Source organism: Argopecten irradians, chromosome 6 (assembly GCF_041381155.1).
Source record: "Argopecten irradians isolate NY chromosome 6, Ai_NY, whole genome shotgun sequence".
Lineage (NCBI taxonomy): Eukaryota > Metazoa > Mollusca > Bivalvia > Pectinida > Pectinidae > Argopecten > Argopecten irradians.
This window is the reverse complement of record NC_091139.1, coordinates 13,054,452-13,070,060: the sequence shown is the minus strand read 5'-3', so window position 1 is coordinate 13,070,060 and position 15,609 is coordinate 13,054,452. Positions and strand designations below refer to the sequence as shown.

At 33.3% G+C, this 15,609-nt stretch overlaps 2 protein-coding genes and 1 long non-coding RNA gene across 17 annotated transcripts in view; 2 read left to right on the top strand and 1 right to left on the bottom strand.

The window, feature by feature from the left end:
• Nucleotides 1-15,609, bottom strand: part of LOC138325026 (cell death abnormality protein 1-like) — a 314,573-nt gene that overhangs the window by 82,311 nt on the left and 216,653 nt on the right. The window lies entirely within an intron of this gene.
• LOC138325030 (cell death abnormality protein 1-like) lies at nucleotides 758-13,978 on the top strand. 6 transcript variants are annotated; one of them, XR_011208720.1, is made up of 11 exons: nucleotides 1,699-2,588; nucleotides 3,546-3,752; nucleotides 6,296-6,541; nucleotides 7,093-7,191; nucleotides 7,924-8,019; nucleotides 10,670-10,765; nucleotides 11,742-11,837; nucleotides 12,287-12,382; nucleotides 12,721-12,817; nucleotides 13,000-13,095; nucleotides 13,494-13,537. XR_011208720.1 is itself a non-coding variant. In XM_069270387.1 (10 exons), the coding sequence occupies exons 2-10, from the start codon at nucleotides 3,644-3,646 to the stop codon at nucleotides 13,031-13,033; spliced, it is 969 nt and encodes a 322-aa protein (XP_069126488.1). In that variant the 5' UTR covers nucleotides 758-772; nucleotides 3,546-3,643; the 3' UTR covers nucleotides 13,034-13,095. The 6 variants fall into 6 exon arrangements, 3 of the variants coding, with proteins under 3 accessions (XP_069126488.1, XP_069126487.1, XP_069126486.1); XR_011208721.1 differs by lacking the exon at nucleotides 1,699-2,588 and adding an exon at nucleotides 2,639-2,758; XM_069270387.1 differs by lacking the exons at nucleotides 1,699-2,588; nucleotides 13,494-13,537 and adding an exon at nucleotides 758-772.
• Nucleotides 14,365-15,532, top strand: LOC138325037 (uncharacterized). The gene is made up of 3 exons (XR_011208725.1): nucleotides 14,365-14,463; nucleotides 14,683-14,812; nucleotides 15,506-15,532. It is a non-coding gene; the product is annotated as an uncharacterized lncRNA (long non-coding RNA).

Here is a 15,609-nt window from a genome sequence, read left to right as displayed (position 1 = left end):
CATTGTATAATACCTGTCTGTATTATCTAAGTCGTGTCTGAAAATTTGTCCTTGTGTATTACCTGTCTGTATTATGTAAGTCGTGACTGAATGTGGTAACATGTGCTCCTGGACGTATCGTATAGCTGAGATGCTATATCCTAGATATGATAGTTAACGCCTTAATAAGGTAGCTCAGTGGGAGGCTTTCCTATGGTGTCAATGTCATTCGCAACACGTGCCACTGTCTATGTGGGGAGAATAACTCAAACGGTAAGTATAAAATATTTATCAAAATCTGTTTACTGAACATAAACCAGATAGGTAGCATTGGTTGAATTGGCGTATAAAATACCATTATATATAGATACAAGAACTCTGAATCAATTTCAAATTGGTAAAATTCATTTTTTGAAGTTATAATGTAAGTTCATTAAAGTCAAACAAACGTTGTTTTTTTCATTTTAACGGGTTTTTTTCTGTCTTGCATGACTTTTAAACAAACTCACTATATTTCAGACGTCCATACTGCATTAAGAATAACAACTAAAGGAAAATCAGTAATAATAATTCCGTCGAATGTATATATAAATATAAAAAAAATAAAACAATAATGAGACAGCGTTAAATGTTTTGACAGATGAATGTTGACTTATTAACAAATATTTACTTTATTGATAAATGTAATTTAATGTTATCAAACATATTTTGATATACCATATTTTATTATGTACTAGAGGAAGGATTCACTGTATCTAAAACCTATGACTGAGGAAAAACAGATGATGTTTTGGTAAGCATTGCAAGTGTTTGATAAAGTCTTGATATTGTCTACTTAGCCTGATAAGACGATATTGATAAATCAGTCAAGCACCTTATTGTTGATACTGATTGTTTTTAGATAAAGATAGACGCAAGTCGCAAATAAATGAATTTTCAGTGTTCCATCTCTCGCGAGGTATCATTGGGGGTTGAACCTGAGTCGATCGGTCGTCCCCACGGCACGGATGTGAGAAAGTCAAAGACACTTTGGATGGGTGGTGTTTGATCTCTAGATATTTTAAATGCATTCAACTGGTAAACCAGGCCCTGCAATGACTCAACAATTGCACGTAAAATACAGCCAAATAAACCATCCATACCCAATAAAAGCTGCTTAAATGTTGTTAGTGGAATGATGGTTGTTAACTTTACTGTTCCAGCTAAATGACTATGTGAAGATGTTTTGTGGGTCTACAAAAGATGCACTGGAAATTCTCGAAATCTTAATGTTGTTACATATTCTTTATCAAAATTGATATTTTAAACCTCTATTTTAATCTTGATTTCAGAATTCATTCATAGTTACCTAGGGTTAATTACCTGTCTTGAAATTCATCTAGCCAATCAGGTAGTCGGCTATAAATACTCATATTTACGATAGCAACTAAAATAACATAAACTACCAACGTTTAATCGGATGCGGATCCATTTTAATTGCACGTCTGCGTTCGGTTAGATAATGTTTTATTCTTAAAACAGAATATGAAATTGTGCAGGTGAAAATGGACAGCTTGAGTCATATGGACGATTGAGAGTATGACGAAGTTAATTAAAATTTGAGAATGTGCTGCCTCAAGTCCTTGATTGCTCAGTAGCTTTATATTTGTATGAACTGTTACATGATTTACCAGATAAATGTAAATATTATGCAGTATCCAAAAATGTATTTTTTAATACCAATTAGCCGTGTTTTATAGTTTGATAACTCATTTCTTTAGTAGCTTAAATAACGTATATTGATCTTACAAATCATGGTTCTGACCTTATCGGGATATTGTTTGTCAATCCAATAATGATAATATACATTTATATGTTACCAACGCCATTCAAACTTATTTAATCATATGCTTATGTCCATGACAGTATATTCGTTTTCTGTGAGTGAAAACAGTATAAATTATCATACTGTACTGAATAGTGAAATATAATTCTATTCGTCATCTTTCTTCAATGCGTCAATCGATTCTGAATAAAATAGTTTTGAATTATTCTTTCAAAATCCTTGTGACATCAGCATGGTATACCAAGTAGCATTACATTTCAGCTAAAGATGCTTCTTGTAAACAAAACACTAAGTATTTATTGCTTTATATATATCACAAGGGAATCCAATGATAACTCTACAGATGAGCGGAAACAATACCGATTCAACTATGTTACTGATTTGTATTTCGGATCTGCAAATTAAAGTAGTAAGGGTTTGCATTTTCAAATGTAAATTGACGGAATGATTGGGTAGGTTAACGTAAGGCATCAAGTAGTTACTAATGACCATTACAAACATTGATATTGGCGTATAGGCCCACATATCCATTCTCATAATAATGCCCTATACACAAACAGCAGTGAGTTTACTTCCTAGTTGCAACACAATTAGTATCAGCGTGAAACATAATAATTTGCAGATGAGAGATATAAGTTACGCGTTTACCTTATAAAAGGATTTCACTTCCTAGTTGCACTAAAATTAGTATCAGCGTGCAATATGGCGAGGTGCACATATATAGAAAGTTGTTATAGCATTCTTCTAATCATTGCTCCCCATCTAGCTACAGTCAGATCAGAAGGTAGGTAATATATACAATAACGCCAATGTATTTGTATATAAACCAGTATTCCGATTGTAATTTACTTTATAACCTATTAATATCAATCCTCTTCCTGTTTGATATTTTATTAAGGCCCAGTCTGAATAATCTACTGGAAACTCAAATCAAATAGAAACAAGATAATGCAGGTACGAAGTAAGAATTAGTTGTAATTAGCTAACATTTCATCAGATTCCACAACAATATAGACATACTATTAGTACAATGAAAAACAAAATACCCTGACGCTAAACTCATTACATATACTGTTCATATGTACCTGTAAACATGTGTCAGGCCTACGGCGGGCCAAAGGTTGACATTGTGTATTTGCAGTTTGTTCAATACCAGGTTTTGTTCACTTGATAGGTTTACGTAACAATACACATGTCCATATGGTTTTGGGAGGGCCACACCAGGCCTGCCGATTTAGTTACAATATCGACTATTTTAAATGCATCGCACCATCTACAGGTGTAGACGTGTTCCCATGTGCTGCGATAAAATTCTAGCTAATTTGTTAATGTAAACTTTTTGTTTTAACTTCGTACATATATTATTGTGTTCTACTCATGTCGCTTTCAGAGATATCGAAATTCACACTGACAACACGAAGTCTTTGACGAATTATTTAGACTTATACACCTGTAAATGTGGTTAATTTAATACTTATATTTTCAAACGTTGCACATAGCCTTACAAAAAAATCTTGATCATGTTCTATGGTTAAATTTGTCCAGTGCGATTGCTAAATGATACTGATGTGCACATGTTGTATACACACTACAAATGGTGTTTTAAAGGTATAGATTGGTTTCGTATCGATCTACGACAAATTGTATCATTGACAGAGTCAGAATTATAAAACTGTAAATGGGTTGTCCGGTGGATGGTATAAACATAATAACTACACCTATTGTACATGCTACATTGTAGGGAACATTGCACTGTCCAAGACAGCTACACAGAGTACTAATCGCAGCTCCAATGAATGGCTTGCAAGTGCGGCTGTGGACGGATGTCAAAACATAGATATGTTTTCTGGTTGTTGTGGACATACACAAGCTGGCCTAAAGACGGCTTGGTGGCGTGTTGATTTAGGACAAATCAGCACTATCGACAGTATCCATATAATTTATAGAGGTAAGCTGGTGATCTATGCCATATATTAACAAGTTTAATGAGAGATCGGAACCTGCTATAATTATATATTGTTCTGACTCTTTATATCATATGCTAGACACCAGCTGACAAAATCAATTAATTGTACTTCCATAAATAAATTATTCCCAAAGACATTATCAGTATTATAATCATGCCTTGAAATACATGTCGTTCAATATATTACTAAAACCGGCTTGTTATTCCTGAAGTAAAATGAAGAAACGCATGAATGCAAAACAATAAATTGTTGCAAGTTCTACATTCCCAAGAAGATATTTTTACCTGTTAATACTAATTCGAAACTGGATAACATAATGGATATTTAGTTACCTCGCGTAAAGATATTAGAAAATATTATCCTTCACACAGTGTCATCAATAAGGATGCTTACAATAAACAGATTTCAGATTTTATTAATACACCCTGGGCACACCTTTGTGTGCCACAAGAGGTCAATTTATACAAAACATACATGACAGACAGGGTAATTGATAGTACAGTGTGAACATAATACACTCAAGCGTACATATCCGTGTATGAAATATTTTACGTACATTTGTGAGTATAATGCATGATCATTGTTAGTTATGTATGATTGTAGTATGAACAACAACCATATCAATATTTTAATATTATAATGATATATGTTTAATACTTCATATCATTGACCTTTAGCGTAGCCATAGCAGTATAATACAACTGCATAACCACAAAATATATTTCAATTTTACTTAAGTTCATACTTTTAGCTTTAATAGAACTTGAACGCTTAATACTGTGTACAGAGTATAAATAGATTGAACATATACATGTAGTAGTTATACAATTGTATATTCGATGCTATATCGTATAACATATATAATCAGCTATATCACAGCATATTAAGAAGTAATAACATACAAGTAATATAAATGCAGGTGTATGTAACAAGTACACTGTACTTTTTGATCAATTTAAAATGCATAACTGTTTTATTTGTTTAAGAAAATAACTCACTCTCGTTAATAGAGTTCGATTACAGATTTCAAACATGCCTCCCATTTTTAATAAACTTGGATTTGTATAATAGTATTGTGGAATATATTTGTGTCTATTATTAGTTACACTTGCATTACTACATTGAAATAAGTAGTGATATTCATCTCCAATACCGTTATTACATAGTAAACAAATACGGTTAGCACGTGGTATATCAGCCCATCTACCAGTTTCAATAGGAAATTTTAAATTCGAGGTTCTAAATTTACTAATAATAACACGTTCTTTGAAATCAAGCTTTACTAAATATGGTTCAAGTTTGAACTGCTTTTTAAAGGTTGAGTATAATTATCTGCGAGACGATGTTTCAAGATTAGAATACCAATTTTAAATATATTGATCACATAAATGTCGTTTTAGCAAGTTTTTAAACAAAGCTCTATTCATCGTACATGTATTTTGAAATGCCTATAAATTGTTAAAACCTGTGTCATTAAGGAGTGACTTTATATGCCCAAGCCACTTAAATTCTGTAGTATCGTTTTCTTACGGTACACGTATACTCATATGTATAAGAATACGTATTGAAAGGGGGGGGGGGGGGGGGGGGCATTATTCATAAAGACATTCCATTTCTTCTATTTTACGTATATTTATATGTTATATAACTCTCTCCCATTTCCATCTCATGATATCAATCAGCCACTATACAATGAAACAATATAAAGTTAACCGTATAATCCTAACCGTTTTCAGGTATCATACAGTTCAATTGGCTGCCTTCGACTGGCAATTCTCGGGTCGACAAAGTTATTACGCGGGCAGTCGATCGCACAGGGTTCTTACTCGAGTATGCTAAAATAGATTTTATACGGTGAAGGTCGTTTTCAGCACCATCGTATTTGGAGAGTTTGATCAGAGATAAAATTGCAGAACGAGGCTGGCCGTTTTCATTTTTTTGAACAACCGATTCGGCAGTTTGTTTAAGTTATTATTTTAAGTATTAATCCTGACTGACCTGCAGTTTTTGATACAAGCTTATGAGATCTTTGTAAAGATTGATTTGAAATAATAAAAAATCGTCAGATCCGTCTTTAATTCACAAACTAACAACTAGAGGTCCAACAAGTCAAACTGTATAAACGAAAACTGCCTTACTCTGGGAGCAAAGCATTCGACTGCCAGAGAGTTTGACATTTCTTTAAATAAATTCACTCGAACTCGAGAGTTGCCAGGCGAATGCAGCCACTGTGACACCGGTCCAATATACACTGCAGTCACGCAATAATCGTGCGTATTCGATTGAGATGGTAGTCTACCAGAGATAATGATATGTTTATTGACACGCAAAAGAGTATTCTAGTTGTATCATGCAAATTACGGTAGTATGTGTTTATTTTAAAAACAATATTCAAAACGCCAAAACAGAAAATGTGAGAAATTTTAAGAAGAAGGGTCGCTCCCATTCCAATACATATCTGTATGCGTATACGTATACCCCTAATGGAAGTATCCTTAATAGTATTCACATGTTTTGATTTCAGACAGTTATCAGCTCAGATTGGCAGGCTATGAGCTTTATGTATCAAACACAACTGTGACACCAAGAGACGGTATCCTCTGTTACCAGGACACTAGTACTACTGAGGCAGCTGTACAGTTGAATATAATACACCAGTGCCCGTATGTAGGTCGGTATGTGACCGTGTACAACTACAGAAACACCCCCAAACGGTACAGCTGGTATAATGATTACGCTGTATTAGAGCTTTGTGAGGTTCTAGTGTATGGTAAGTGCATTTATTCTGTAATTTCTATCGCACGTTTCATTTGCTTATCTTTTAAAGCTAATATACATATCTTGAGTTCACTTGTTTACATTATGTTTAAAAATAATGTACATTTTGCAACATTCGATTTCTGGCTAACAGATCTATTATAGTATATATAATGTTAAGATCATGGAAAGAAAAAAAAGCCCGATGCTTTGTTCGAAAATGGCCCTATAATATGAATGGTATGCTCGATGTATCAATGCAGTGAATCATATTTAAATTGCAGCTAGCACAGGTTTATTGTTTTCGAATAGTCCACTCCTATACGTTTCTGTTGATGGAATCAATATTAAAATATTATAGTTTAGCTGTATTTTCATATAGAATCTTGTATTGTGTTCATATATGGTATAAACGTAAACGTCCAAGATACGTATTGAAATAAAAATGACGCTAAAGGCATGGAAGAAGTGTCCCTGGACGATCAACCCTTTATATTCATTGGACGTTTACACTGATTTGATTTGATCGTTTTTTTTCTGATAATGAATTATATATGGTTCCAGGCTGTCCAGCTGGGAAGTATGGTGACGGTGACTGTAGTCAAATATGTCCGGCGACCTGTTACGGGGGGAACTGTAATCCTAAAATAGGTTCATGTTTTTGTAAGTACCTAGTGTGGTATAGATAAAGCATTTTTTTCTCACAAATACACAGGTAAATATATATACTGTATATATTTTTGAAATTGTATTTGTTATATAACAAAATTCTATATTTGTGCTAATGCAAAACATAATAAATTTGGAAAATCATATCAGTTAAGCCTACTTTTCTACTAAATTATTTTTTCTGAATAATGTTAAATAGTGTCAAAGCATCGTTATTATTTTCAAATATTCTAGAACCGAATCTAGCTGATTCACCGATTCAATGGAATTAAAAGAGAATAATGTTATATTGACATGAAGTTAAAAGATTGACGAAATGTTATATACAATGTGTATTTCACAAATAAATCTGTAACGGATAATTGTGAATAATTTCGTTATTTTAAGATTGAGCTATCTCACATGCCTTTATCAGTCACCATTTGTTGTGATGTTAGAATGAGGTTATGAAACAATCTTTAATATCAAGCATGCACGTTTTTATGGAAATCAAAATATGTATTGCCAATCCCAAATGGATTTTGTATTGAAAATATCTATTCATGTTAAATGAAAGAAAATGCAGATACATAAAAATAAATATTTTAAACAAATGTTATTTATAGCATGTCATACATTTTAGAAGTTAAACTGTATATCCGTGTGTAACTTCCACTATCTTTATATATTAATAACTAAATCTAAGTTTAGATACAGAATTAACCATAACTTCCGTGTAATTTGTAGATTGTGCTGTTGGTACATTCGGAGTCTTTTGTGAGAATACCTGCTCATTGGACTGCATGAACGGTCTGTGCGACACAGGCACTGGAAATTGTTTAGGTTTGTAACATCGCAATTTGTAAAAGACCGCGGTATTGATACAGCGGTTTTCACACTAAAGACTTTTTTTGCCACACAAAGGTCGAAAAATCTACTACCCTTTCTCGTAGTTGTTCGGGGAGACTAGACTGGTCTCGTAGTTTTCTCTCTGTGTGCAATGTCGACTGACTTCGTTTTGTTTAAAATTGTGACCCCCTTAACTCAATTTATTTGATTTTTCTTAAGTTATTTAAAAATTGGGGCTGATGCGTATTCTATTCTGGTAAATAACTTAAGTTTCTACACACATTTCAATATACAATTTAAGTCCTCTAATATCAATGGATCTTAATACCACACTTTTTGACATAGAAATTGTGTTGAAATGAGCATTGATCACAACATAATTATATGTATTGATTGCTGGTGTTCATTTTCCTTTGTCATGAAATATACTAATATTTCTTTTAGAAATTCTACTTTATCTTTATCGGTGTTTTTAATCCTTACCGAGATAAATTGATTTAAATAAAACCCAACAAAATGGTAGTGAAGGTTCACCGCCTTCGATTCCAGAGGTTCAGGCAAATAATTTAGATCGTTAGAATAAGAAATGTTTTCACGAAGATATATATCGCAGACCACAGGAGTATGAATACTCGTTGGTAACATGATGTGTTGACGGAAAGTACGGCAATATATTGTGACACGAAACTGTTCCGTAAACTGTAAGGATAGGCTATGTGACGGAAACACGGGACACTGTGTGCTGGTACGTAATGTTGAAATGCCATAACGTTATATTTGTTATACAGGAATGTATTACTGATGCTCGATGACGATATATCACCGTATATCGATGTCCTACATTTTATAGCCATTGTCGCCCGTTGCATGCCAGCCGTCTATAAAGTTTTCACAATTTAAAGTTCGTCACATTTTTCCTTGTACAGATTTGTGTCGGAACTTTTCTAAAATAATCCTAACATGGTCCTAACCAAAAGTTAAAAGTTTTTGAGTCGAGCCGAAATCCCAGATTGCTGCAACGGCCGCCACCAGGAAACATATTCTGAATTTCCTTATTCACACCATTGTGATAGAGATGCAACTCCCCTAAAATGTTTCATACATGACCCTAGAAATGTGATGAATTTTTTTTCGATCATCATTACCACTAGCTGTGAAAGCACGTTTCTCAGGTTCTGAAGCCGAAAATGTGTAAACAGTTTAAGGAAGGACAGATAATCTTAAAGAAACATTATTTTGTATGTCCAAGATAACGCCAAAGACATCGTCAAAAGCAATTTGATTTTTCATTTTGTTTCTATTGAACTGAATCCAAGGTGCGATGAGCGTTAATATTCTTTTACTATCGATGTTACTAATATCTTATAACATCCTAGTTTCTTTAATTTTTGACTGTGTACTTCGTCATAAAATTTGCATGTATTATATACAGGATATTACCATGTGCAACAGTCACAGTAGTCGTATATATGTGACCTTCAAAAATATAATTAAAAATAAAACAAAACCTAATTGCTCTTTTCTAGAATGCACTCCTGGTAAATACGACGTGATATCAGATAATGGTGCAGTATATAAATGCTGTAATAATTATTAATAATGTAATTATAGTATACTTGATAACATGTAGCAAATCTTAGTTTGTTAAAACTAAATGTTCTTACATACAGTTTATATAAGTTTCGGTATCATTTTAGTATGTTAACTTACGTGTTGCTGAATGATTTCCCCTCCAGTAAATTCGACGTCATGTGTGAAACTCTGATAGAGCCCGCAAAATCATGTGGTTTTGTGAGATAGGGCATTAATTTTAAGGATTTAAAGTGACAGCTGTTGTATTCCACACCAATCTTTATCGATATTTTCAAGAAAATCCCATAAAAAAACATTTTCATTTTGTTGAGGTTATGAGGGTATAATGACAATTGAGCACGTGTAAATTATGTAACTCCGGCGTTTCCCGCCGCATTTCTACGCCATTGGCTATTCACGTAACAACAGGATCGCCGCACGTGTTGTGCAATCATTATACACTGATAATGATAATACTAGAAGCATGGTTATTGAGTCCATGTCAGTGAAAACTGTAAATATACATGTATAGCCCAGCCCATGACGTTAACATTTGAAACACGGCTTTTTTGAATTGATTTGATTCGATTTTTTGTTCATGTCATCGTGGTAATGTCGTATTTATTTATTGACCAGAACATTCCAATAAACAAAACATCTACTATGTTTGGCCATACTCGTGATCGTGAACATTAATATTTTAACAGCCTTACTAATAGGAACAGAATATGCTGAACTATTCTAATAACACAAAAGGCGTACTTTTTTAAATATAAAATACAAATGATAGTTTTCATGGCGTCATCTGTGTTACTTTTTTATCGTTTATGTACACAAATTAACGTGATAATGCAAAATCACTTCAATTATTTATGATTCTATATGCTCGTATGGATGATAAGTGAGGTCACATTTCAACAGGGAAGTCTTTATCATAAATGAAAATGTCAAAATATTTCTGATTTTAGATTGCCACGTTTTAAATTGTTTTTATTCCTTTCTATTTCATTCATTTTATGCTAATGCGACCTTACATGTTCATATATATCCTGTAATTGTTGTTATCTGTAAGAATGTGTTCCTGGTAAATTTGGTGCCACCTGCTCGCAGGACTGCTCCATCAACTGTAAAGGTACAGGATGTGCCAAGGACACTGGCTACTGCTATGGTAAGTAACGTTTTCATCTTTTATTGGAAATGAACGACTAAAGATTTCCCCTTATAATGGAAATAAAAGTAGCACTGTCATCGTTAAACGATATAGATATATTGGCGATTTTGTTCCCATACAATATCGATTCAAATTTTCCTAAATCGATACATTAACCAAAAATGTACTTGATAACCGAATAGTTTGTTTTTTATTACAAACTGTTTATATGATACATATGGGATGGTGGATAATTGTTAACACTACCAGTTTTACTTTATATTTCGTGATACATATTTTCCGTTCGATATATCGATTCAAAAAATATATCAATGACAGCTCTAAATAAAAGACTTATCTTTTTTTGTATCGAGGTATCCTGAAATACCTACCCTTTACCTCGATATCTTAGAAGTGCTTACGACTACGTAATTTCGAAAAGTTTCGAGTATATTCCGAGGATGAACGGTGTAATATAAACATCTATATTCATGGTTAACATTTGTAAAATAGAAGTACTGTAACTGTTCTATTTAGAGTCAACATACTTATTTGTAATGTAATAATATTGTCAATGCACGGAAATAACATCGCCACTCACTGCAACAAAAGTGAAAACCCCAAGTTATGTTAAATGTTAAATCAAATAATACTAACACAAATCAGCTAATTACCAACACATGTTGACGAAATGGTACTCAGGATAGGTCAATAAATCGTTCCTCTTCCCTTGCAAAAAAAAACCCAATAACATCTATCAAATGCTGAAAAGCGGCCAAGAACAACAATCTGAGTTTCAAGCCTCCCTACTTTGAGTTTATGCATAATATTTTATTTGATAACAAGACTTTGGATTGATTCCATAGAGAATGATAATTTTTTTTTAATTGAACACTGTAGGTAAATTCGACAAAGAAAGTTATTTAACAACCTAACCTTTTAGAAAATAGCACTACCAAAACCAACTTAAAATCATAATTAATAATGCTAACAGGGTGCGTTGACGGAAAGTACGGCGATACTTGTGATGTTGACTGTTCCGTAAACTGTAAAGACAGATTGTGTGACGGAAACACGGGGTACTGCGGTGGTAAGTGATGTCGATTTATGATGTCGATTTATCTTCATTAAACTGTTAAATGATAATTCTTATGGGTTACCATTTCCATATTAGCAATATTGTATATCGACAAGGTTTAACCAAACAAATTGTTTGAGAGTATTTGAATCTTCATAAGCGAAATATAATTAGTTTAATAATCAGCCCTGTTCAAAAGGGAGTGGAACGCATATTTCATACATTGTTTGTTTGTCTTTTTTTCTAAATTGTGAAAGGGAGATAATTTATGTTTGTCTGTACATTACATCCAATATAATTAATTACAGGCAAAGTTGCTAGGAATGTATTGCTTCTCTGATTTAAACCCAGTGTCACTTAGATAGATCATACAATTTACTTCCAATACTTTTTTTTTTTATTTGTCATTACCATACCGACTTCTTTGCATATAACAACGAAATTCGCAATGTGATTTTCAGATTGTATCGTTGGGAGGTATGGTGTTAACTGCTCTAATAACTGTCCGGCTGGCTGTAAAGACAATGTGTGCTACATAGATACCGGATTCTGTAACGGTATGTCAGCTTAAAAATCACATAATATTCAGCCTCATTGTTAACATAGCAACGTAGCATTACATGCCAGGATTGATATTCCAAGTTACTCATTGCTTTGATTTCATAAAACGGTTTAAATATTCAACTGATTAACACTGATTATTTCGGTCTAAACTATGTTTTCATTTCGAAATATTTGTGAATGTACGATAGGTGTCAGTTATGCCTGGTAAATTGCTACTCTTGTTTGTTAAAACATATGTTCAAATAATATAGATCAATATTTTTATGTTTTTTTTTATTTTTGATATAATTTACTTTTATGATGATTCTTCTTTGATACTTATGCATTTTAGAATGTCTTTCTGGTAAATTCGGCAATACATGCAACCAGGACTGTTCTATAAACTGCAAGGACACTTTGTGTGTCCATGGACGGCGGGGACTGTATAGGTACGTTGTCATATAAAATATTAAAACTACCGTACCCTTTGCTCTGAATATTATTTATCGCTTTCAAACACTCCATCTTGATATCTTTAACACTGAATTTTTACTACATTGACATGTATATGACACGAAAAAGTCCTAAACGTTATCGGATTAATTTAGTGTGCGTTGCTTTCTTTCTCAAGACTGTGTTGTCGGCGCGTACGGCAGTTCGTGTGACCAGGACTGTTCTATAAACTGTAAAGATAGACTATGCGCCAAGATCACCGGATACTGTACAGGTTAGATACACAAATTAGGACCTGTGATATTGTTTATAGACAACAATATTTGCAAAGACAATATAAGTAAAAACTGTTTGCAACGACTAATCTAAACGTCTGTGTAGCATACAAACTAAAAAGCGTTTCCAGTGATACATGCGCAGTTTGCTTGTAGAATTAAGGGATCTGACCTTTATAATATCGGTGCATCATACTATCATGTTCGCATTATTTGAAGCCTTTTTAGTATCTTACTAATTTTTGCAAATAATCAAATTCATGGCATGAATAAAGCTCCTGACCTCTATGAACTCTGAACTCACCAGCCAGTGATTATTGCAATAAGTCAGCCATACACAGCTGATTCACCATACTCTAGAACCGATTTTGATATCTATGTTGTCTATTTTTTTCAGAATGCGTTGCAGGCAAGTTCGGCAACACATGTGAACAGAGCTGTATGTGAACAGGACTGTTTTGTGAACTGTAAGGACCGGTTGTGTGCTAAAACTAAAGAGTACAAATGGCAACTGGCTGGCTCGAGGCGGGGAGTATTATGACGTCACAATCGCAAAATTACTTTGGAGTGACGTCACAATAGGAATTATCGACTCGATTTTGTTTTAATAAATGGGAAACATCAAAACGATATGTCATGTGACTGTGTCTTAGGACAATGAGATGGCTGGAAAACATCGGAAGCCTATCAAATATAAAAACAAATATCAAGGAAACGAATATATCTTTATCTGGAGATCATACCAAATGAATAGCAACGTTTGCATATAATGCAAATGCTCAAGAACGTTCCATACAATGAGAAGATTAAACTATATTGGGAAGATTTTTTTTCTTTTTAATTCAGAATGTATTGACGGAAAACATGGAGATGGTTGTGACCAGAACTGCCCTTTTAAAAGCCTGAAATGGGTGTACAATGGACAACGCCAAATGTACAAGTAAGGCGATCAATATAGTACACCTAAAATGTAAAAAAACATCGCATATCCTCCTCCTAAATTCAGATAGCAATATTATTGATAATGGCCATACATTTTTTTTATTCAAAACAAAGTAATGAAATCAGTATTGAGTGTATTTTGCATTTCAAAGTGACTAATTTTCATTCCGGTAGTGCAGTAAACTTTTGAATTGAAAGGGTAATTTAATGAGTATGAATATACTTATTGATGCCCTCAAAATGTTAGAAATCTTTTTTGTTATTCAGAATTCAATTTAGAACCATAATATCTAAGATCGGTAATACTGATCAGTTTCTTCTCTACTAGGTTGTAAAATTGGAAAGTATGGAGAAAAATGTTTCAATGACGTGTCCAGTGACGTGTAAAGATTTTGTTTGTGATCAACAGACAGGCCAGTGTTTAGGTAAATACGTTAATGTCTAATGTATGTCTCTTCAACTTATTTCGTTAATTGGGAGGTTATGTTTTCGGAGTAGCATGTCATGTATACAAAATTACCATGTAGTGCAGGTAAATGTAATTTAAAAGCTGAAATATTGTTTGCATCTAGTGTTAGATTTCATGTCATGTGAATTATTAGGTATTCCATTAGCGAAATGATATGCTTATATTTGTACCCAAGTTTAATAGAGACTGAGTCTTCTACACAGAATGCTATCCTGGAAAGTATGGGGTCGTTTGTGGTGCTGACTGTCCCGAGCTTTTGTACAAGCAACACCTGTGAAATGATGATGGACATTGTATAGCCACAGGTTAAGGCAAGTCCATTTGGTTATTAATAGTTTGTATTTAAATTAAAAATGTGCATTTTCGTTCCTAGAGTGTTAGAAATCTAGTGAAAATAGATGTGTTTCGATAGAGCAACAGAGTCAGAACAGTATATTGACTGTGAAGTGTATTATACCCATGGCTTTCGCTTTCTAGTATGTTGACTAGTGTATTTCGTAGTGGTTCCAAACATCCATTTTAGACCTATGAAAACCATTTTGAAAAATACTTGGAACAAATAACCCATAGTCAACAACAAAGTGTAAACAAACCTTAACCCATATGATTACGTATAGACGTAAAATGGTTTATAAGAAATTGATATTGATTTTTTTAAACAAAACACCATCTTTGGCAAAAACAGTGTTAGCAGAATCTGCGTATAGGTAAACTATAGTATTACTTCATTATGGTTAAATACAAATTGATGATTCGTATTTCTCCAAAAAGTGTGACATATAGCTCACATAAACATGACGTCACATATCAATACCTACCCGCAAGGGCATATACATTCTGATAATATGAATACATAGATTTCGAAACTATTGAAATTCCGAGCAAACATACCTTATATTGATTTTTGCAACAAATTCAATAATATTTATTGGAATAAATAATTGCTTGGTTCTGTCTTTTAACTTATGCATTTCTTCTTATAATGTTGTCATTTCCAGATTCCTCCAATATCGAACAATCATCAGGTAAGAAGTAAACGTTTTAATTCTGATCGCCGGCCATAGTGTTATCGGATATAATTACAAGACATTGGTAACAGATT

Bases quoted from the DNA above. Each gene is read 5' to 3' on its own strand.
- LOC138325030 (XM_069270385.1), top strand. From the start codon at position 2,507: ATGGCGAGGTGCACATATATAGAAAGTTGTTATAGCATTCTTCTAATC. The intron at 10,766-11,741 runs GTAAGTAACGTT...TAATGCTAACAG, and splicing joins GGACACTGGCTACTGCTATG to GGTGCGTTGACGGAAAGTAC. The intron at 11,838-12,286 runs GTAAGTGATGTC...TGTGATTTTCAG, and splicing joins AAACACGGGGTACTGCGGTG to ATTGTATCGTTGGGAGGTAT.